The 25,433-nt window shown below is 44.1% G+C and overlaps 1 protein-coding gene across 1 annotated transcript; it reads left to right on the forward strand.

Annotated features, from left to right (window-relative positions):
* Window positions 1-6,487: 6,487 nt before the first annotated feature.
* Window positions 6,488-17,687, forward strand: IRSp53 (Insulin receptor substrate 53 kDa; the record flags this gene model as incomplete). The annotated part of the gene is made up of 9 exons (XM_017905046.1): window positions 6,488-6,559; window positions 6,633-6,836; window positions 7,045-7,236; window positions 7,391-7,622; window positions 10,094-10,297; window positions 11,179-11,281; window positions 12,409-12,652; window positions 13,721-13,899; window positions 14,982-17,687. Coding segments are annotated over 9 exons (3,621 nt in total), but the record flags the coding sequence as incomplete, so codon positions are not given.
* Window positions 17,688-25,433: the final 7,746 nt, after the last annotated feature.

Genomic DNA, 25,433 nt, shown 5'->3' on the forward strand with positions numbered 1-25,433 from the left:
TAAATAATAAAGTTATCTATATAATATAATAGTATAATTGTATAAAATAGTATATAATATATTAAATATCTATAGTAAATATCTATATATAATATATAATATCTATATAAATAAAATATCGGTAGTATTACAGACAAAATCAAACCACCAGGGAAAACACGCTGTATTCGATCGACACATTCATTCTTTGCATTATAGTACAATATGATAAAAATCTGTAAAATCTCGTATGAACTAGCTCAAGTTTACGTCCTTTAATAGGACGTAAGCACCGTCTGATTAATTCTTCCCTGCAGAGAAGTCGGACGAACAAATAAATATCGCACCCTCCGCGGAATTCCGCCATCTCGGCTATCGTTACGGGATTTCCCAGCCCGTTCGAACGAATTTTCATTGGCCTCTCTTTAATCGTGCTCACGACGAAAGGATCTCGGAGCAGTGAATCAGCAACAAAGGCTGCGCCGATATATTAACGGGTCTCGAGTTTTTGCCAAGGGAAAAGGTATGATACAGCAAGCTTTTTGTTCCCTCTGGTTGCCGAAGGATGTCCCTCCCTGGAAGGAAGCCAATCGACGAGCCTTGTTTCCCCTTTTTATCGCGAATGGCTAAGAGCGTTCTAAGATATGGCAATCGAGCCGAAAGTGTTGACGGGGACGTTCGTTCCTGAAAACTTTCCTCCGATATACACGGGAACCGGCATAAAATGAATCGAATATCGCGCACGATATCGATGAAACGTACTTCCATGAAGATTCTATTGAAAGTCGGATAGGAGGCACTCTTAATCCCGAGCACTTTCCAGACTGCTTCCTGTTTTATCATCCCCGTCTCCATCGGACCCTCGAGTCACCCTATTTCTCCCCCTCGCAGTGAAATTATCGAAGTAAAATCTAACTGGCCAATAAATTAGGCTATCAATTTTACCCGATGTTTCCCGAAAGCTTTAACCGCTATGAATAAATCCTGTGTTCCTTGGTACATGCTGTCAAATGCTTCCTATTACTCGGATCTACGGAATTTCTCGTTAGATGCAGAGGCTAGTCGTTTCGCTGGGGTAACGCAAGGTTGTGTTAGATTAGCTCGAAGGTATTGTAGGAATGGAATAGGTACGGTCCTGAGAGAATACGAAGAGTGTTTGGGACATAGCAATAAAGGAGAGAATGCACAGTTCTAGACTAGCTAATGCCAGTGTACGTGGAAGGACGAAAGTGAGCTCGTGCAAGAGGATCGAGTGGAAGGACTATTTATGACTTATGATTAGAGGAAGTCTAGCTATATTCTCGAAAAAATTAGAATGATAGGGAATGAACGAGTAAGGGTATATAAAGTATGAGAAAAGTACGTGGAAGGCAGTTTCTGAGTGAGAGTCCAAAGAAAGTTCTGAGAGTTTAGAAAAAGTCCTGAGAGTCCAAAGAAAGTCCTGAAAGTCCAAAGAAAGTGCTGGAAGTCCAGAGAAAATTCTGAAAGTCCAGAGAAAGTCTTGAAAGTCCAAAGAAAATGCTAAAGTGTCGCGAGTAGGAGAGTTTGCGTCACGTTTTATTCGAAATAAACCTGTTATTGTTACCGAAGAAGCGTGGTTGCTTCTCGAACCTCTAAACCTTTATCTACGGGGGATTTAACAAGGATAATCCCTGCAGTATTAAAGCGGAAGATTTGTCTGGGTAACCAAGGAGCCAAGCGTGACGTAGAGATAAATCGAACGTGGAGTTCAAAGAACCGTCTCTCGTTCGTTCCTGTTACAGCAAAACGAAGCTACCTCGAGTCATGCTAACTTAAAGCAGAAAACAAATCGTGCGAGATATGAAACAGGTGGAATTTCGACAGTCACGATCTAATAGTAAGGAAGAGCTGATTTCTATCGTTCAATGAAACTCAGAATCTTGGGTCCCTTCTTGAAACTGGAACGAGAAACGGTCACATCCTAGATTACAAGTTGCCTAATCGCGAGTGGAGGATTAAACGAACCACGAAACCGGCTAGCACGCAACGTATCGTTTCGTCTGCACCGGCGAAAAGAAGCGAAGGGTGAAAACGCGGGCTAAAACTCCCGCTTAAACCCTCTAATGAATATTGAAACGCGGACGTGAAACTCGCACTCCGCAACGTTAGACGTTCCATTGACGCAAGGCACCCGGAAGTGGCCAGGATTCGGCTGGATGAAAGCGAGCCATCCGGTACAGACGTCGAGGGCAGAGCTGCAGAGGGCGCTGACGCGAGTTCCCAGCCGTTCAAATTTGCACACAGAGGGGAGAGGATCGAGAAAGAGACAGGGATGTTTGCCCCAGCGCTTCGTCGACTCGGAAGGTCCGTGACTTGGTTGGCTTTTTATACCGGATTTCCACGTCCGTCTCGAAAAGCCTGCTCTTCCATCCTCCGGCCCAGCGTTTCGCGAGAAAGGAGAAGAAAGATAATCGCAGAGTCCAGGCTTTCTTGGCTGGCGAGAACTTGGAACAAAACAGTGGTGGAGCACGTTAGGGGAAACGTTTGGAGGAAGAGGTGTTTCTTTCCGTTGTTACGAAGATTGGATAGCCTGGATCTATTAGCTGGAACGCGATTTTATTCTATGCCGGTGGGAACCAGGCTTCCTCCTTCCGAGAAAGGGAGACTGATGGTTATTTTGCAGAGGATTTGCGGGGAATAAAGGATGTTCTCGCGGAGGATCGTTCGTTTGATAACGCGTTGACAAGGAGTCATGCATTCCTATTACACTGAAACATTTAGAAAAATAATGACGGACATATTGTATTAATAAGATTACAAAGTAATCAAACGGTACAATGTAGTACAATGTTTGGAATATATTCGTCGCAAACGTGTATTACAAGTAAATCGTAAAAGAATTGTACAGATAACGCGTAATACATATCAGGAAAGAGAGAAGTCGATCGACGATACAATTCGTCCCCTGTGCAATGCTACATGTCTAACACGGTTCGCCGTCTAACTCACTAGCGCCACCACGGTCCGTAACTCCGTTAAACGCTGTATTTTCCGAAACAGTTGGAAATATTTCAACGCTTGCGGATGTCGCGAGTGTAACAAGCGTGTGTGAGCACGTTCCTAGACATTTATTGCATCTTCCTCGAAGCTTCGCGTGGAATCGCTTGCACGAAGCTTCGCTCCCAGAGCGTTCGATGGAAAACGATCGAAAATTCAGAGGAAAGTGTAGAGGTTTTTTCCTTTGACGCGAATCAGTATGTGCTGACGCGTGATCGCGAAGAACAAAGGGGTAACTCCTTTTCCCCTGGCCACGGGACCGTAAAAAGGATGGAGGGATGGTTGAACAATGAAATAAGCAACTCCGCGGGCAACGCGGAAGCGGATCGTAAAGTCGACTGTAAAACTTTCGTACTCGCCATTAAAATTGCACGGTGCTGTTTCGCGGCTCACCCTCGTTCTAAAACTGCTTAATTAAATCCGAGACTTTGTAAATCAAAACACGTTCGTGGCCAACAAAATTTTGGCCATTTTGTCTGGAAAGCTTGATTTCCACGGTAAAAACTTTCCCTGGCAAATTTGCTTTTGATCGGCACGTAAAAGGGGAAGAAACGAGCTTAGAGGGGGTGAAAAGAATATAGGAGAAGGCTGGAGAAATAAATAACCCCCGTGGAATTTTACACGACGACGAGAAAGTTGAACGTAAAACTGTCAAACACTTAAATAAAATCAACCATGAGTGGGTTGGATTGCTTCAAGAAGGGCTGCGCAGACTTCGAGAGTCACAAGAGAGAACAAATAAAAATGAAATCCGTGATTTTTGAACATGAACATTGAAAATTTCAATAACTTCGTCTGGAAAGAGGAATGAATGACTTTCAATTTGGAATTTTTATTTAATATTATATAGAAATTTATTATATAAAATAATATTTAATAGAAATTAATAATTTCTTTCCATATTTCTACTCATATTTCTTCGGGACAATAGTTCTTAACGATTTAATTGTTTCATATAATTCTAAGAATGTGCATCTTCGTGCTTAATTATTTTTCAGTGATGACAAATGTATTCGATGAAAGTACAGTAAATACACTTGTTATGCTACTTCTTTTATTCGTCGATTCAACCATGATCTTTATTATAATAAGATATTCATGGCCTCGGAAATTTTCATTTAATATTATAGAAAATAATATTTAAATAGAATTTAATAATTTCTTCTCTCTACTCATATTTCTTCGAGACAATAGTTCTTAATCATTTAATTGTTTTATATAATTTCAAGAATGTGCAAATTTGTGCTTAACGACGACAAATGTATTCGATGAAAGCACAGTAAATACACTTGTGCTACTTCTTTTATTCGTCGATTCAACCATGATCTTTATTATAATAAACACACTAAATACACTTGTTATGCTACTTCTTTTATTCGTCGATTCAACCATGATCTTTATTATAATAACAGATTCACGACCTCGGAAAATTTCCATTTTCTTCAAATTTTTTCCACAAACGTGATTCGTGACTCCGAGAAAATGAAGAAACACAGTTTCAAATACGAGAAGCTACACTCGTACAAGATGCTTCGAATCACGTTACTCTTCTCATCCTTTCGATTTTACGTCGTTTCCGGGGGAAGCCTTCTTGCTCGATGGCCTGGTAGATCCTTAGTGAAAAATCGTGGATAGCGGGAAACACGTCGGGGATGCGTGGAGATCTTTTCAACGCGTCAACAGCGCCACTTCAACCCGCATTTCCCGTCCCTTTCGCTTTTCACGAACAGCGATCGACCATCGGCAGAAGGTTGCCCATTCGTGGGAACGTATTTCTGATCGAAATGCTGTCTCTAATCAATGTCCATTAAGCCGCGGAGGGAACGGAAAAAGAGAAAAAAATAATCCCGATCAACCCGTGTCCCGTTGCTCGTGCACGGCTAACACCACCTGCACAGTTTTCGTTTCCGACGTGGATTCCAACGGACGGATTTTCTGATTTTCATTCGTCCTAGCCGACTGATTGCCTTGTCCACTGCACGGCAACCTGTGTGTATACGCAATTTTGATTGTTGCTCCGGGCAACTGCACTTTTCAGCCAAGCTAGAGAACACTATACGTCGAGGATATGTTAGTTAGGGGAAATTATACCGACAACGTTGAAAATTCATACGAAATTTAGGTAATACAGCTCGCATTGTTATCAGTTATGAGGTAACTCTCGACTAAATTTCGATTAAGCTATAATTGATTGTCCTCGAATAAAATTTAATTAATTTCGGAATTCTAGTTGTTTCAAGAAATTGGTATGGTTCATACGCGATACTGAATGCTGTCGAATTCAATTTTCACTTGTTAACTAAATTTCGGGAGTTCCAATTACGCGTGTAACTACTTTGCTTTCATTCTATGTCGAGTATTATTGTATTATTACGTTATCTTCCTTTGCCTTGGTTAAAAGTTGGTTACGCTGAGTTCGAGTGTAATGCGAGGTAACCATAGTTATTTGGCACAATTAACGAAGTCTGCGAATATCTCTGAATGCGTCGAAATCATAGTTAGATAGATATTATAATTAATATGAAATTATTAATATGAAAAGAATAATAAGAACGCTAAACTCGAAAAACTAATTTAACGCAAGAAAAGAACGCTAAAATTAGGTAACTATAACACATGGAAACACATTCTAATTTGACTCTCCCCAACACCGAACGACTCACTACCATGCTGGTCACAATCTATTTCTACTAACAAGGAGAGTACAAGTCTTTAATTAATATTAAAGTTTAATATAATATTAATATATTAATTACAGATTTATTTACAGATTTATGGCCGTTAGGCCTCAATACCACTTGGTAGCTATCGATAACTATTCGGAAGAAATCTCTAGTTAAGAATTTGCTCTCCATGACGATTACGATTTTGTTGTCCCGCGTTTCACCTTCCCGTAGAGACCACGCAACTTAGCTTCGCTACCAAATGTTGTAGTAAAATTAAATAGTTTTCTGAAGACGAATTGCGACTTGCGTGGCCCTAAACAGGCCAGTTCTAACCGTTCGCCCGTTCACTAAAGATCTATACAGTTTTTCCACAGTTTCCAGTGACTACTTTTGCGTTATAAACCCTTTAACACCAAAAATAACCTTTCATAACGGTATCTTTTTCCATTTGCTTCTAGAAAATGTCACGCATAGATCACCGATCAATTTGTAATTAGTTTTTCTAAAATTAAATATTCGAGCTCGAAGCTTTAGGACACGGATCAAGCGAAAATGACAACGTAGCCAGTTGGATGTTCACGAGACCATGTTCGACTAGCGTTTCTCGAGATCAGCTTAAAAACGGGTCAGTCAACCGGTCGTAGACACTGCTGGCGAGATCGCGAGCGGAAGAGACCGGCGACTCTTTCAGCCTGGCGTCGGGAAACGTTAAAGGTCCCTCATTACCTAAGCTCGTTTCGAATTCACTTCTCGGCGCTTCCGTGCTTAAAAATTTTCCACTGTCTTGAACCCTGCCAGCCCGGCCCGTTTGCTCTTGCTTTCAGCTGAAAGCGTTCTACGTCGACCTACTGGTCCCCCTCGAGACGAACCTGGAGAAAGACACCAAGGTCGTCCAGGTGAGCGAGCCTTCGACGAGGCGTCAGATGGTACCGGCGGATTTTCTGAATAATGCAATAATACTTTCCTCAGAGCGAGCAGAAGAAGTTTCTGCAGCAGCACAAGACCAGGTCCGAAACTTACAGCAAAGCGGCGGCCACGATGAAGAAGCAGAGAAAGAAGTCGAGGGGCGCGAGCAAGAGTGGACTAGCCATGGACAAAGAGCTGAAGAATATGCAGATCCTCGAGGAAGAGAAGTCTAAGCTAGACGCCTTTTGTGAACAGAGCTTGAAGAATGTAAGTATGTAATGGACAGGCACTTAGAACAAAAGCTCGCCATACTTTTCCTATCTCGCAATTTCCTCGAGCACTTGCTCGCCGAGCTGTAATAATCCTCGAGCGATGATCGAAGCGGATGGACACGCGTATGCAAATACATGGATCGGTCCAAGGGTGATGAACGAACGAGGACGCGTATCGAGTCTTTTCTCCGCTCTTTTTCCAGGCCATGACTCAGGAACGAAGAAGGTACGGCTTTGTTCTCGAGCGACAATGCTCCTTGGCGAAACATTATGTCAGTTTTCACGAGGTCGCGCTAGCTGCTCTTCATCCCGCCGTTGATCAGTGGCGCGAGGTAGCTGCTACTAGGGAATATTTGCCCCAAACAGTGGAAGACATGTTCGCTTCCAGACTCAGAGTGAGTGACACTTTGAATACCTGCATTTTCCCGCGGAGAGGATTTCTTTTTCAAAGCCTCGGAGAATTTTTGTTACGAATGTCTCGGTGTATACGGGGAAGCAATATCAGCGTTTTGAAATTAAAGGAATTAATTCTGTCTATCTCGTGTTTAGCAAGTCTCGTTCTGGCCAGAGGACGAGGAGAACGGTGGTTCGGAGCTAACCATGAGTTCGCAATTACGAAAGACTAGAAGCATGGACAGCTCTTGCTTGGAGCTCCGACCTGGACCACCTGCAAACGTGCCAAGCACCGTTTATCAAGGCCCGACTTCGCATCTTTCAGCTGCTCTGTCCAGAGCCAGATCAGAGGCCAATCTGCATGCTTCGACGTTGTCTCTGGACCCAGGTAAGATAACTCTCTCCGTAAAAAATAGGAATAATCGCGGCTAAATATTGGGCGGTGAGATCCCAGTACACCTGCAAAGTGTAGAGTCTGGGTGACAAAGAGTCGAAATCTAGATCTTGATTTCGGCGACGTCAACGCGTAGATGCGGGTGGAGAAAGCGAGAACGCGATCCTTTTTATTTCGGCGAAACCCGATGGCCGAGTACGTTCCGAGCGAGTCGACAATGGGGTCGAACACGTAACAAACGAGTGCAACACGACCGGGTGGAGAAGTGCTCGCAAAACAGTTGGAGAGAGCCGGGAGGGCTGTATCGAATATCGAATTCCATTTGTCGACCGTTTCGCACGGTCGCGAATTTTTCCGACTCTCCCATTATCCGCGAGGAGGAAAAATTCCTGTTAATCGAGACACCGATCCATATCGATCGTCGCGCCGCGCGGAACCTTGTAACCCTGCGTGGACAATGGATCCGTCCATCCCTCGAAGCTTATCGAAGATTCTCCCGGCCGATTCGAACTCGAATTCGGCCGTCGGTAATTCCCCTCGTAATTCGAAAAATAACGTTCGATCTACGCGAGTGGGCTTCGGAATAACGTGAAACTTTTGCGCGTGGCGAAAAGTTTCGCGGAGTAGCGGCCCTGCACGGGAGCCAAGCGCATAAATTCGTTGGCAATGAAGCGAGAGCGAAATAGATCGGGTAATGGAGAAAAAAGAGAGGAAAAAAATGGAGAACTTCATAAAAATGTTCAAATAAGCACTTCGCTTCGACCGTGATGGTTTTTGGCCAACGGCCATTCTTTTGGCCAAAATGGAACACGGTGAAATAAAATCACGGCCCGTGACGCGAAATTTCCTCCAACTGTACTCTATTCCGAATCAACCGGCAGCGGTATTCGCGTTAGTGACTCCTTTCGAGTCGTTTTCAAGCCGGAAGTGCAAGCGGTGTCTAGACCAGGGCCCCTTAAACCGTGGGTCGCGAAGATTTTGACAACTGTGAATTTATTTTTGCCCCAAGAAGTAGTAAAATTGCGAGTATATACAAGAAATTAATATCTCGTCGTTATTAGTTCACGTTTCGTCTATTTATTTATTTTACGCTCATTTACCGAATCGTCAAACTCCGTGAAATAGGAACTGCGAAAGTTTACAATGGATAGGAAATACTTTAAACTTATTACTAACTTGTATGTTACTTATGATTAACTAATAACCAATATTTCAACTTTGGTGCGTAGCTCTTAGCTTGGTATCGTTTCCCAAAGGACAATTTTGGGAAACGATACCAATTACCAGGCCTCACCACGAGGAGGTGGCTACGCATCGAGACCCGACATGCGCCCTAATGGCGCAACCTGCTGGCGCTATCTGTATCAAAGATAGCCTAACCTAACTCGGAGCGAATTAAGTTAAAGTTACTCTACTGACACTTTATTTAATTTCGTGTCATGCAAAGGGGAGTTCGCGAATATTCGAAAGACTGACTAGTCTACGCGACGCACTTCCGTGTACAAGACAACTCCGGCCTCAGCACCCTCCTGATCGGGCCTTGCCCACCCTGCCACTGCCGACCTCGCCATGGCTTACTCGATGACCTAAGGCAGCCAACGAACCGGTGAAACACCCAGAGTCAATCCGAGAGTCCTATGCGAGGCCTAACAGTCGGAATCACGCGCATGCTCCATACCCCGGCTCTATGCAAACATAACCACATAGCCGCCAAGTGCTAGAGGGGCAGGCAGGCGCGCTCTTGCAATGATTCCGACTGCAGGGCCCATCCCCCGGTCGTGTGCACGGATTGGCACCCAGGACGACTAAGGTCGACGGACCCTCGTGTTGCCCCAGATGCCTCACCAGCACGAGGGCCACATAATTTATTAATTTTTTCATTTTTATTATAAATTTACGTTGTCAACATTTTATTTTTATTAACAATATTAATTTATTATTAACAATCGGTGTAATAATTTATAAACTTTTTGCAAATTATAGATACATTTTGAGTATACGTTATAAATTTAAATATTAGTCAAAAATTTATTAATTTTTTCACTTTTATTATATATTTACATTGTTAGCAATTTGTTATTAATAATAAATTTTCTTCGCCGGGAGGTGACAAACGAGGAACTCGAGGAACCCCTATCCTAAACTAGGACTTCAAAGGGTTCTGAAAATGAACGGAGAAAAATCTCTACCTCTCGGTGCAACGTTCTAATAAGTTAGTAATTTGGCCCGTGAGCTTCACAAGCACGTATAGAGTTGCGAAAAATTGAAAACTTTCCTTCACCGAGAGATAGCGAACGAGGAACTCGAGGAACCCCTAGCCTATAATAGGACCTCGAAGAGCTGCAAAAGTCCATAGAGAAAAATCTCTGCCTCTCGAAAGCGGAGCGTTCTAATACCCCGACGCCGCATACGAGTTACGATAGAAACGAGCAGGGTTAATCGTTCTCGGACTGGTATTTTCGCAGAGGTTCCGGAAACCCCGCCGAGGCCGAGGTCCATGGCACCCCCGGCGTCGCGCAACAGCGGGAGCGGCGGCGGCGGTGGAAGCGGCACCGGGGTGAGCTCCGGCGGCTGGGGTGATGCACCGTTCGCGAGGGCCCTCTTTGCCTATTTGAGCTCCGGGGAAAATCAGCTGAGTTTCCTGGAGGGCGATCTCATCGCGTTGATGGGTGAGTACCGGATGTCTGCTCGCAACGCCGTTCCGAGATACGCGTCTGTTTCCTCGTGAAATTATACCCGTCTGACCACAACGCATTTTCCCGTCAGATTGCCGGGATACGTCTGGAATTCGTTTACACGGATAAATTCTAATAACGCGCTCCAGCTGCGCCATTATCAAACGCGATTTTAACGCGACGAGAGGGAACACGCGAAATATTCTAACATCCTGTGTTAATTAGCAATGAATGGCGAACGCATTGCGAATAACAACCCTCGTATTTTTCTTCTTTCTCCTATCTAACCGGTCTAATTTGTCACTCGAAATCGGTGTTGTAACAGTAAGACTACAGCAAAATCTATTATCTATTACACTTCCGGTATTACATCTGTTCAGCGACAGGTTTGCTGTCGTAAGACCGGTCTAAATACTATACCGGTTTCGAGTAAAAGAAAATAGTTATCTACCTAAGTGGTAAAAATAGAATATTTTATTAGAATCAACATAGTCTCTAGCCCATAATTAAGTTCCATGAGACATAATTTATAACGCGAGCCACACCCTATAATCCGATATTACGATCGCGATGAAATAATCGAAATGATAATTATTACACCAATAAGTCGATTAGTAAGTTTCCTTCTTTATCAACTTTCGTTCTGGATACCAATAAAATAGTAATTCTAAGTACTTTTGCAAGCTCTTAGTAAGTACATATTTTTGAAACCAAGCATAATTCGTCCACGTGTTTCTTGATATTTTTTCCCCCCAAGGGGCAATAACGATAAATCATTGCTTGGAAATCACGAACCCTAGTCGAACATCGTATTCCCTTCTGTGGCAAGCAAGCACCATAAACGTTATTTCTATTTCACGAAACTACCTTATTAGGAGATCGTCAGAAGGGCTGGCAATTTGGGGAGAATCTCCGCACACAGAGCTCCGGATGGTTCCCACTGGCATACACAGAAATTATTATCGACGATAGTCTAGGGTAAGTTAACAGAGGCAGGAAAGTCTGTGCTTTTGCTGGCCCGAACGATATCGGAGCAGATCTTGTTACGATGTTCGTTGCTAACAATTGCACGGGTCGAATGCAATTACGCTAATCTAGAACGATAACGGGCAATGGGTGATATCGATGCAGCTATTCCCATTAACCGTACTCGTCTTGCTGTTATTGTTGCATCTACTCTCCTAAATCCCATTACATCCATGGTCGATTTACGGCACGGCGATGGAAATTTTGTCACGAGCTTTTAAGTGTCATTTATCAACTCGCAAATTCGTCTCTATATAAATGTTAATTCGACACTCCATCTCGCGAATGATCCTCTTAAACGGATAATTATATAAGATTATGGACTCTTCAAGATTACGTATATTTCTCTTATTTCCTTCAGATTCTTCACTTTCAACACTCGAGAGACGCCTCTCAGTCGCCATTTAATCAGATCCTAAAGATAGACGTTAATTAATATACCAAATTTACAATTACTCAACGATGCGTGGAATATCGAAGTAAAATAATTCTACGTCTTTAATTGCATACGATTTCTTATTTACCGTTTTAAAAATGTCGTCGACCTTATGGAAGAAAGTCTTCGAACTACTAGTTTCCTGAAACGAAAAATTCGTCGAGTGCAAAGGGTTAAGGGAAGAAAGGGAATAACTAGGAAGTCTTGATCCATCAGGATCAGCCATAATCTCGGAGAAAGTAATAAATATGCGGTACCAAGCTAATACCATATATTGTAACATAATTTAAAATAATACCTCTATAGCTAATATAAAATAGAAAATATAATTTTAATATATTTTCTAATTATAATTATTATAATATGTTTATATTGGAAAAGTGTGAAAATACTGTAAATTGGGAATGGAGTGAGAACGATGGAAATAACCTAGCGAGTTTGAAATATCGAAGCTGAAATCGCTCGACACCTTTCTCTTGCTAAAATATACGTAATCAGAGATACGTTTTGTTAGGTTCGATATAGCACTGGATAGAGTGGTCCCTGATAAATGACACTTTTCCGCGTGACGTTTGCAACGATTCGGATTTAGCCAGCGTCGTTAGCGCTATCACTAAAATCGAATGTACAATAATATGTGAAGATCGCCGAGTCACGGAACAAACAATGGTCGCGCATCGGAGCCGCAGGCAATTCCACCCTGTAAGCCTCCACCCTCCCGGCCGCCGGTGACACCGAACAGCATCGACGAAGTGTCGAGTGGATTCCATGTGGTAGGAAACAACAGCGTCAACAACAGTAACAACAATAACAGCACCCAGACTAATGTATCGAACAGCAACAATTCTCACAATTTAGCAACGCCTACTGCACGTCAAACTAAACCGGTGAGGATAATTTCATACTTCATATCGGAAAATCGCTCAATTTACTATATGCAACGAAAATTATTCCACATTTATTCCTTCTTCATTCCAATTTTATTTTGTCGTATTTTTCGATGACCGAATTGCATCGTAAAAATCGGTAGAAAATATTTACATTGTTTTTAAAATTAAAATGGATTTGGGATGTTAGAAAATTCTGAAAATAATATGGAACACTGTTAACGCATTATAAAATCGAAGGTTTAAATTTACGAACAGGACTCGCAACCCCCGTGCAATTACTAAAAATATATACTTGCTTTTCAAAGAATTATGGTTGTCTTATACCATATGAGATAGAACTGTAATTAATGTATTTACTTACATTCACGGTGCCAGTGAAATTACTATTGTAGCGACCAACATTCTTTCTCGCAAGTACTCGGAAAACCTCCGCTTCCTGTACATATAACTTCCGGACCTTCCAATAGTATCCAAGTCTGAGGCACGGGCCTGCCGGGTAGCGTTACTACCGAGTCCGCTAGCAGACCCAGGACCAAACGCATCCCTTCTTCTTCCTAAGTCCCTATTAGCACCACCGCCAAATCGAGGAGGATACTTAAGAACTCCCTTTACTACGTAGCAGTGGTAACCGGAGTCTCAAAACTAAGCGATGATCCGCTTGATCCGCGCGATGGATTAACGAAAGAAGGCCCACCTTTAACACGTTAAACGCTACGCAGATCCCTAGGGACCGGCGCTAGACTTTCCCTTTGGGTCTCGTCGGTTCGTACGGCCCGGAAGGGCTCGAATGACGGCTAACTGTCGCGTGAACGGAGCGACATGGCGTTTAAAGTCTTAAAGGGGCATTTCGAGAAACGGACCACATAGTTTTACGTGAGAGACGAGAACGGCGTGTGAATATCGTATCCAACGGAATAAAGTGCAATCGGCCACCGAGTGATAAACTGGTTTTGACCCAGCCCTCTCTTCTCCTCCCCTTACAATATCGGTATCAGGAGTACATACGTACATATCCAAAAGATAAAGATAGAAATCTCGTAAACTTTCACGCTGAATGTTCCCCAGATCCGTCCATCGGGCACTTTGCCCACTGTTCTGGCCGGTGGCCGTAGGATACAGCCACCTGCTCCGCCTGTTCCACCCCCGCAGGTCGTGACGTCTCTTCACAGCAGTAACGACAGCGGTTTCTCAAACGAACCGCCGGCTCAGCCAGATATCGACTACAGCGACGACGAGGCCATGAGGTAAGCGATCACCACGAAATTTCATCGAAGACACTCTGGAAACTCTAATTGAATTTCGTCGGAAGTAGTTGATGACTGTTGGCAAACCTGTAGAAACGCTTCTGCCTGTGATCTCGTGAACTTCGGAGCTTTGTATTTTATTCCTGCTCTCAGTAATTTTATTATCTTGGTTCCCGGTATCTATCTAACGAAACGTACAATCTAGAATTACATCGTAGAAACCGTAGCTTCTGTTTATTAAATCTAACGTCCTCTTTCCATTAAATATTTCTTATTCATCTATCGTCATTTCCACGAATATCGAACTGTAGGGCTGTGTATAATTACGTGCATGCGTGTAGCTCTCAGACCTCCCCGGACTTTTCGCGTTCCTCTGTCGAAAGATGATCCTTTGCACTCGAATCGCTCGTACGAATTGTTAACCTTCGCGAACTGATGATTCGAAATCGGCTTGACGCTTCGAGTTCAAAGGATTCGCGGGAAAGAATGGCCGAGTTTCGAATTCGATTAAAGATAAACGTAGATCTTTCATTGGCAAAACAGTTTCGCTCGCTCGTTTCACCTCTGCCTCGTTAAGAAACAAAGAAAGAAGGACGCGATCATGTACAACATCCAGCGATACCAAACCTGTAGGCTTGTTTTCAGAGTCACGATGTTGTTTTCTCTCCTGATTTGTAGATTCCGCATGCGTTATCGTGGTCGATGGAAATAAAATACGGCGTGGTGGTGGCTCATTCACCTCTCCGGGCTCCTGCGATGCCAGCAGCCATATTCCCCATCCTCGCATATCGCAATGTCCGCGACCACAAAGCTCGACAGCCGCATAACTAATCCTACCCACGTACTTGGCTCTTGGTTTTTTCTCCATACGCTGCACTATTCCGCTCTCTTCTCTCTCTTCTTTATTTTTTTCTCTTCTCTTCTCGTCTCTCTTACTCGCTCTCTCCTCTTCTCTCGTTCACTTCTCTCTCACTCTCTCTTTCTCTATTCCTTTCTCTCTCTTTCTCTCTTTCTCTCTCTTTCTCTCTCTCTTTCTCTGTCTTCTTTTTTTTTACTCATCCCGAGCCCGCACGAAAACGCAGACAACGGCGAAGAAAGCCGCGTGCCGATAGAATAACCGAGGCGGTGAAGCAGCACCAGAAGGACGAGAAGTCCAACAGCAAGGTCTGGGAGAACGATTCGTGGAAGACGATACCGAGGGACGAGAAGAGCTGGCACCTTTACAGGACCGCGATGGACATTTGGGCGGAGGCTAACGCGAATCAGGGCAACGAGAACGGCGAGACGAGGTACTCTAATCGACATTACAACAGTCAGGAACGCAAGACCGGCAGGGACTTTTCCGAGCGCGGTACCATGGAGAACGGGCCAACGAGGAAATCGGGGAAGAAAACGCAGGACAGATCGCAGAAGAACGAGTACGACAACCGTGGTCGCGGCAATGCCAGCCACAAGAGCAAGGTGTCGAGCAACGAGGAACAATCGAGAAAATCCGGTAGGAGGAACAACGAGCAGGTGGAGCAGGATCGACGGGAGCAGAAAAGGACGAAGGAGCACGAGGAGACAGAGGAGGACGAGATCGAGCTGGAGGAGGAAGAGGACGACGCCTACAGCAGCAGGATCGATTACCAGAAGTACGAGGGAAAGAAGTATTATTCGGACAGAACCGACGGCCAGGAGCGTAACTCGCGTCGCGGTTACCGGCCAGTCGCGCAGGAGGAGTCCAAGTACGAGAACGAGAAGACGTCGTCGGCGTCCTCGTCGGGTACGGACGACGAGAGCACTATCACGATCCCGGAAACCGGCCGGAAGGTGGAGCACATCGCGCAGAAACTGGAGCAAACTGCGCAAAAGTATGCACGGGAGCACAGCCCTCCAAAGTTCATGGAACGAAGGAACGATTACAGGAGTTTAGAGCGGAGAGAGGAGAAGCAACCTCCGCCCCCTTACGAAAGGTACAACGATTGCGAGAGGAATCGTGCGCCGCAGAGGTTCGAGCGCGAGAGAGAACGATACTTGGAAAAGTCGCCCACGACGGTCCAGAAGACCTCTACTTACGAAAGAGAAAGGACTTTCGAGAAGAATCCCGACAGAAATAGGAACATCGAGCGAGCCTCGAGTCGCCGCTTCGAGAGACCCAGACCACCGTCCGAGGAAGCTCCTGAGAGGCCAACGGACTCTCGCAACGCGTACAGAGAGCGTAGGTATTCGGACAAAGAGGAGGCGATCTACGGCGAGACTAGATACGTGCGCGAGAACGTGTCGGTGGACAAAGAGCGTGGTTACGAGTCGAATTTCGAGACGAAACTGGAGAGAACGAAGGTGATCGAGAGGCACGGCTACCAGAACCTGGGCCAGAGCAATCTTCAGAAGTTCCAGAGGAACGGGCCGCAGATCCTGGAGAAGAACGACACGAACAACAACACGCTGAAGGACGACAACCGGAAACCGCTGCTCCCCAGACAGGCTACCGCGGTGGGCCACCTGATCCAGACAGGCAGAGCTTTCGACGTCGACTCGAAGAGTCCGAAGCTCGTGAAAAGAACAAAGTCCTTCTGGAGGTTCAGAAGAGACTCGGACGTGCTGGAGGGTATGGCGCTGTGGCAGCACAGGTCTCTGGTCGACATTCCGAAGATGATCAAGAAGGAGGTGAAAGACGACGCCAATTCTGAAGACACGAAGAAACAAAGTCCAGAGGGCAGCCCGAACTCGCGGCAGAGTTTGGAGAAGAGGAACAGTGACGTGACCATCACCAACGATTCGCATCACGAGGAGCCGAAACCAGCTGAGAGGATCCACGTGCCGGAGAAGTCGGATTATTTCGAGGATTTTCCTACGCCAGCTGAAAGGCCAAAGACCGTGGAGCGGTCCGAGTATCGAATGCATCAGGAGGAAAGGTCTTACTTCATGGGCAACGTCTCGCGGAAGGCGATAATCGAGAAAGAGCGAAAGCGCAGCCTGGAGGCGAAGCGTAACATGATCGTGGCCGAACTGAAGGAGAACAACGAGGCGAAGAGGAACGAGAGGAGGAAGAAGTACACCGACGACGAGGACGGTTTGACCCAGAACTTCAGCGAGACCGAGGCCTCCGACGAGGAGTCCACGTACAGTTGCATCGTGGTGAAGGACCAAACAGTGGCGGAGAAGACTCTTCTTCCGAGAACTAAACTCCGCAGGGACTCCGAGCGGGAGAAAAATACCTGTGGACCATGGTACGACCTTTGGGGAGTGGACGCCTCCGTGAACAAGAAGAAGAAGAAGAAACAGCAATAAATCTATTAAACTCTCTTCTTCGTTCGGACTTGTTCGAATCGGTATCATTGTTTCGGTCCCCCGTGGGCCCTTGGAACGGTTTATCGCGTTTCACGGTTTATTAACGCTACTCCGGCGATCCGAGGATGCTGCAGGTCGGACGAGCCTGAGGACCACGAGATAGTTAACACGCGATTCGTTTTACGATTTTCCCCCCTTAAGATTTTGCTCGTTTTTAAGTTTACCATTGCATTCCAATTTTATTATCATCCCCAGCCTCGTATACCCGATCAATTCGCACCACGAATGACCGTTCGCAAGTCTTCCACGTAGCGCAGTTCCCATTGCTTCTTCGAACGTTTCAGCCTGTTTCTGTTTTTCCAAGCATAGTTACGTATACCGTTTCACGCTGCTTTCGTCGACGCTTCTTTACGACCGAATCAACGTGTTGACGTTAAGCTCGTAAAGTAAATCGGAATAGAAACCAGCGCTTTGGCCCGCCACTCAGACTGCAGCCTGTTAACACGTTCGTCGCCGCGTCACCCATACCTGGGTGACGGATATGCTTCCATGGGGGCCCACGGAATAAACACGGAAATATAAATATAGGGTATGCAAGATAAAAATATTAAAAATATACACAATATACTATACTTTTTATTAACCCTTTGCGGTCCAGTGTCGGCAAATGGCCGCCCAAGCCTTCTTACCGTTGCAAATGGCCGCCCAATTCTGATTACAGCTGCGAACGTTTGTCTTTCCGAGTGATAAGACACGAACGATTATAGCATACTAAACAAATAAATGATGAGAAAATCAGGAGAAACGCAATACAAGAAAATTAATGCATTTGCAATTTGTACGTCGCTTGGTGGAGCAATTAGTTGAAGATTTTCGTGACACTAATTCCAAAAATTCTTCAACTTCTGGAACTTTAGAAAGGCTGAACGGCCTTTCACATATTATTCGGTGAGATGACACAAGGAGGAGTAGAGACTGTGTCAGGAGTAAAGAAGAGAATCAAGGTATTATTGCGCTACTTGTTCGGCTAAACCGGCCTTGCATATAGGTGATTGCTTAGAACGATATAATACCATGCATGAATATAAAACGTGCCACACATAAACATAACATAACTAAATATGTTTTTCTTAGATTTTATTGAAAAGTTTTAACTGTATATTTCTCTACTACGCGCGTCAATACCTCTCGCTCACAGCGACGCTCGCTTGTCGGGCCCCTCCGGGCCGCAAAGGGTTAATTTATATTTAGGATAAAATATTACAATATACTATGTCGCATGGTATTCGTTGAAACGGTGTAATCACATTTAAGGTGATTTTGGACAATTGGAACAATAAGTTGTAACTTTTTCACATTTTTCCACAATTGTCTGTCATATGTCATATGTTTACGAGTAGTAAAACTTTTCCAATTCCATTTGCAAAATGCAAGTTTACTAATAATAATTGAAAACAATTACATCCTGCTGCTCGGAAATGGAAAATTGTAAATAGGGTCCGTTGACCATCATCTAACGTCTGTATTAGACCCCTCCGAATCATCAGTCCGATAACGTTCAGTCTAGCGCTCTGACAGTCACATTTGGGCCCCGTGAAAAGCTCAACTGAATCGCGCTGGGCGACGAACGTGTTAACGCTGATGGGGAAAACAACGTTATGGATGATACATCAATCGTAACTCTTGTTGGACCCGTGGTTACAGGAGGCTGCAATGATTCGTTCGCTCGTCGTGTTATATTTATAAATTTCCGACTCGTACATCCCTGTTAAACTCGGACCATGTTAAATTCGCTTTTCTCGCCGCGGCCTAAATCAATTTCCAATCACCTAAGTAAATTTCCAGCTAAAAATCTCTTTCGTTTACGCTCGATTGATCGCCGGGTGAAATACGCGAAGAAAAGTTTGGGAAATCGATCGTGCGCCCGAGCGATCCGGAATTGAGCTGTCGGTTTTCGCAAATCGTTGCTGTCGAACGAACGCGTAAATAATCGGCAAGTCGCGCTTGAAAACGATCGTATAAACCAGTTTCTGCATTAATAACACGGCAATTCGGGCTCGCGACTTTATGTCCACGTATTCATTCATTACCCGTGTAAATTAGTTTCTGGTTCCCGTTTCAAACGATTCGATATGCGGTACACTGTTGCAACACTCGTTCCAACATTGCACCCGGGAATTGCGAAGAATTCAATTTCGTTCCCACGGTGTTTCATTTCGATATATTTCGCAAGGTGTTTACCGCGTTCGACGTTTCGGGGTTACCTGTCTCTCTCTCTCTCTCTCTCTCTCTCTCTCTCTCTCTCTCTGTCTGTTTTCTTGTCTTTTCGCAGCAAAATTTAGAAGCGTCCGGGATATTCGTCGCAGTGGTAAAAATCTTCGCGCAACCATCTCACGCGTGTACCCCTTGTTCTATTCCTCTGCGTAGCTCGAAGAATTCGTTGTACACCTCGTATCTTCCTTCGTCGCACCTCGTCGCTGTCGTTTGATGAGATCTCAATGTTAAAAAGTGTGTTGTACTCGCGAAGGAATATCTCCCTTTTATTTGTGTTCACGCTTCGCATGAATATCGTGTGAATGTTGGAGATTCACTGTACGCTACCCTTTGTTTCTCCATGGTACCGTGATATAAGTTTATCGAAACAAATTTACAGGTTTTTGCGAATGTTTTGCAGTTTCTCTTGCCGATCGCTGCACGATACCACGTAAAATAACAATGGTATTTTGTTTCATTTAGAAGGAAACAAATTTTCAGGAAACAAACGTTTTTCAGGATAATTTCAGAGCGATGCTCGTTCAGATTAGCGTGAAGATGGTTTCACTGCACGGTTGCAGAGATCCAAGCAGTTCGATCGTTTATCAGTGATTCCAGATTTTGACAGTAGACACAGTAGCTGTTTGGTTGATAAACAGCAGTAGGCGTGACATATGCTTGGTAAGCATAAGAGCAGAGGAGTCCAATGACGAAGGTTTAGGCCATTGCGAACTATACCTTAGATTAGGTCTGTGTTTAGGGTGTTTATTTTGTATTCTGTTCAGTTAAGATGACACAATTTTGACACCACTTTGAACTATAAGCGTTAAGATTCTACCTACATAATTACCAATATACATATGACCTGTCAATTACTTTGGAATTTAACTAAGACCTCGAGACTTAACTTGAACCTAATCCAATCTCAAGATTAGTTTGTATTTAGGAAGCTTATTCTGTATTCTGTTCGATTAAAATGAAACAATTTTTACATCACTTTGAACTATAAGCGTTAAGATTCTACCTGCACAATTACCAATATACATATGACCTGTCAATTACTTTGGAATTTAACTAAGACCTCGAGACTTAACTTGAACCTAATCCAATCTCAAGATTAGTTTGTATTTAGGAAGCTTATTCTGTATTCTGTTCGATTAAAATGAAACAATTTTTACATCACTTTGAACTATAAGCGTTAAGATTCTACCTGCACAATTACCAATATACATATGACCTGTCAATTACTTTGGAATTTAACTAAGACCTCGAGACTTAACTTGAATCTAATCCAATCTTAAGATTAGTTTGTATTTAGGAAGTTTATTTTGTATTCTGTTCGATTAGAATGAAACAATTTTTACATCACTTTGAACTATAAGCGTTAAGATTCTACCTGCACAATTACCAATATACATTTGACCTGTCAATTACTTTGGGATTTAATTAGGATCTGATCCAATCTCAAAATTCACGTCTAAATTCTGGTCTAAATCTCTACTGGGTTCCTCTGCTCTTGAGATTTCCAAAAATGTGCAACCGAATGGATAAGGAACTGGCGAATTTTTCGATTAGAATTTCGAGCAGAATTGCTTGGATGACTGTATTTTAACGAGAAAATTTTAAACGATCAGCTCTCTCCAGCGCTGACAGTGCTTGCCAATAAATTCCCTCTGATCATTCGATTCTTCCAGGACGAACATATTCGCCACGGTAAAGCTACGCAAAACGAAGACGAACGATCGCTCGGCGCCGGCGTTGTCATGAGATAAGCTCTTCATCTAGATTACTCTCTATCGTGTGATGTTAGACGTGTCGACAAAGGTGGTGCCTCTCTGTCTGAGAGACAACAGTTCCTTTCGTGCAAATGCTACCGAAGCGACTGTCTCGAAGATCCTTTCTTTCTCTCACGGCGTGGATGTCCGTCCAACGAACACGTCTGACTTTAATCCTCTATGACTATTCTTCCGGCTACCGGGAACGGGGATTCGCACGAGCGACGTCTCTGTTTGCGTACGAGTGATATTCGTTGCAGCAGCTTTCCCTGAAAATTTATCGCGATATCCCTTCGGAGACGTTCGAGAGATCGGCAAAGTGATTCGATTTGTCAATTTATCGTGCAGCTTAACGCGGACTGATGATCGTAGAATTATTAGGGACCATTGCGCGATCAGTAACGACACGTTTTCTGTATAACGAGCATAAACTCGCGTGAGAGTGAGCATTTCTTATCATAGAGGATTGAAGAGTAGTCCTCCGGCTAATAAGGACCAGAAAAATGTCTCCAGGTAAGGCGTTCGTCAAGCGTTTCTTCCGCGCTATTATCCTAATCGAACATTCCTGAGTAAAAGATTATTCGTGTAACGTAGTCGACTTAAACATCGTGTTCATTTATTCGTATTTCACGCGAAAGTTGTGCGTTCTACATTCCTGCAGTGCCTGTACGTGGTACAGGTATTGTAATATACAGGGTGTATATATCGAGTTGGCCAACAAGTAGTGTCTATGAAATTCGTGGTCGAGATATTATGAACACGAATTCTTTCTATTAATATCCGATCGAATAATTTTTTTAAGGTGTAAGGTGTGCTTCTATTCGTTTCGTTTTCTAATAAATCGGGGCGTATATTAATCGTCGCGTATATTATATATTTTATCGAAAAGCTATTTTATGTTAAATGTACGAGCATTACTTTTCGACCAACCTAAAATGCATACTATGTACGCTCATACGCAAAAGTATTTAAACGTTTCCGTGTGCTGTTTCTAAAATGTGACGTATGCATTAAATTGACATATTTAAGAAGATAATGGCGCATATAGCAAGAAGAATCTTTCCAGATTTCAAAATAAAGTTAAAAGTTTCGATATAACCTTGATTCATTTCCTCTTACGATAGTTATAAGGCTATTCCGTTTAACTCACTAGCGCCACCACGACCTCTATCTCCGTGATAAGTGTACCGTAAATATTTCTCTCGTTCTACCGATATAATCTTGGGATATTTCTTACTACACGTCCCACGTCCTTTTAAACATTTTGGTTTAACAAGTACACGTATCTCCATTGTTGAACGTAGCGAATGTAAGCATTCGAATGCGTATGAGCGTACATATGTTTATATAGTATGCACCGATTAGTACATACTATACGCAAACTACTCCCGTAGCTGTCCCACATTTTCCATAACAGGTGAGCAATTTCACGTGCCGCGAGTTGCACCTATTCCGCAAATTAGTTCGCAGGGCTTCCTCGTTCCGTCATCCCTTCTCGTCCCGTTGCAACCCTTCCCAACGATTTCATCCCCCTGCCGAGAACGTCGTTCGCAAATCGATCCGTACGCAACTATGCGTTATTTTTATCGGGCCCTCGATACACTCGCGCCTGTAACGGCAGTTTATTTCCGGGCAAGTTAATCCCCGACGCCGTTTCCTTTCCTTCGACGACTCTGTCGCGCCGTCACGGAATGAAACTTTCATTCTAGACGTCGTAAAGCCGCTTTACGTCCGTGGCCGTGGGTTAAGGCTCGTAAAATTTCACTCCGCATTTTTTTTTTTTCTCCCGCGCCCCTCCGGCTTCTAGCACCCTCCGACCGAACGCGTCTCGCGTGCTTCCGCGTCGCGAGACTTTTCCCTCCGACTCGACGCCGAGCGTCGCCGCTTCTTCGGCCAATTCGGCCGTGAAAATAAAACCTCTGCGAAACAGAGATCCGACTGCCGCGGGTTTTTCCTTCGCCCGTCGCGCGTCCTCGGAATGTTGCCTTCGTGCTCGTGTCTTTTGTTACCTCCACTTCCGGTTCCACGTCGACGTCGCGGCTTCCAGTTTCGTAGACTTTCTTCCGCGCTTCCGGCGTCTCTGCAACGCGTTCGTGCCGCGTGCAGTGCACGTACAGTCGTATTTACGAGTACGATGGACAGTACTGCTCGTACGAGTACACGAGGTTTCGTATGATCGCGTTGGTACTTGGACTATCGTAGCGAGATATATACCTTGAAGCGTATATATACGTTCTTAGGCCGAAGGGCCTGAGAGGAGTTCCGTAGCTGTAGAATTTCGCGCATAACGTCGATTCGTCACTCTTTCAATAACATGCCTCGTTTTCAACGACGTTGTTACTCTATTATTCGAGCAGAATCGTTTCTCGAAAGCGTATCGTTCGTTTGTATTCACTGGAAAGGATAACTTGGTATTGCGTTCACAGCTACTTTAACTGCCAATGACACTTTGTATCTACATATTACGTATTTCTTATGGAGCTTTTGGTGATTTCACTGATCACATTTTCCATCGTATTCTTTACCCACGAATCGTTAATTGTTTTAACTTTAAGTGCTAAGCTTTATTCGATATGGTAATCTGTAAATATATTCGTTTCTCAAGCAGCAAGTGAAACTTGCGTTATATAAATGTAGCCACGATATCGAGACGATACGTTTCGGACTATCACTATGTACTGGACTGTCTCGAGAACGGGAAAAAGGTATAACGCATTACCGGATAGGTGCGCATAGGTGGCAGCATGCTCAGCGAGCAGCAGGGATCCGAAGAACGTCCCCTGCCGATAGAAAAGTTTTACTGCGAATTTTATCGCGTACACTGCCAGACATTCCGATACTTCTCCATTCCCGAAGAGTTCCCAGGGAATCGGAAAGCTTTCGAGCTCGTCAACGAGATACGACAGTCGTAAAGCATCGATCAACCCCGTGCAAGAACGCTCTGAGAACCGTCTACATTCCGGCAATGGGAAACCTAAGCGATAACGAATACCACGGTCATTCCTGGTCGCTCTGATTTCGAGCGCGTAATTTGTAAATATTATATCACACCTCCACGGACATACACGCACGTATCGTCGTCTCTCCGCGTCAGAGAGACGCGAGCGTGGAACAGGGATCTCGAGATTGGTCTCGTGGAACGCCGCCCGATTCGCCTAAATGTTTGCACCCTTAACCATTTCCCGTCGCAAGTTAATCTACCTTCACACGTCGAATGCACTCGAATGATAACGATTAAGATTCTAAGGCTATATACTGTTCTTCCGAATCGTAGGAACGTCGTTAGGATCTTTCACGATTTCTCTAGAACGGGACGAGTGAGTCTATCTGCGATCTAGGGATCCCTGGTGTAAAAATCATCGCATCATCGCCGATGCGGATGCGAGCGTAAGAAGTAGAAGGTAAAAATGGTTTAGGACAACTCTTTTGTAACTGCGATAGGCGAGAGAAGACGCGCGAGTCCAGAGGAAAGAGATGTTAATATATTATAAATACGCATATACCGGCGAAATTGTCGGGTGGTTAGGGGAAATTTCACGAAGCTGACTCGTTTCGTACTGAAGAAGAACGAGACGGGTTCGACCGGCCACTTCCGGTGACATTTTTGGGTAGTCTAGGGAAACAGAATGATGAAATTGTTAATAAGAAACATGTATACATGCATATACGTTATATATATATATATATATATACATTTACAATACCAAACTATTTCAGGCGCAGCTCACGCAACCAGCGTCGCAGGAACAATATGGCGGATAAAGTATGGTTGATCGATATGTTTTTCCACGTCGGAGTATAACTCGTAGCCAATGCAAAACGATTCGTTGGGAAAACTACGACGCGTATTTTTTTAACACCGTTTCGCGCGATGGCTGCCTCTGATTTACGATTTCGTTCCGACAATTAAAGCTTGATTCCATGGATGCGAATGCCTGGCCTATTTTCGTCGACGATCTTTCCTTCCGTTTAACGATTTTACATCGACCAAATCGGGTTTGGCCGATTTTCCTCCGCCCATCGCGCCACTGCATTTTCATCCGACGCGTCAGCCGCGTTATTGGACAAAACGTGATACCATCCTGCTTTCCAATCACGAGAAAGGAAGATTATCCCCCTGGACGCTGTAATCTCATAGGTGTGATCAGCAGGTAGGTGTTTTTGCAGCGCAATATCGCACGGTTAAGGCTGATAGATGTAATATAATATCGAGAAAAAACGTGGAAGAAAATA

The sequence above is a fragment of the Eufriesea mexicana genome, unplaced genomic scaffold, assembly GCF_001483705.2.
Source record: "Eufriesea mexicana isolate 0111107269 unplaced genomic scaffold, ASM148370v2 scaffold3653, whole genome shotgun sequence".
In the NCBI taxonomy this organism is placed as follows: Eukaryota; Metazoa; Arthropoda; class Insecta; order Hymenoptera; family Apidae; genus Eufriesea; species Eufriesea mexicana.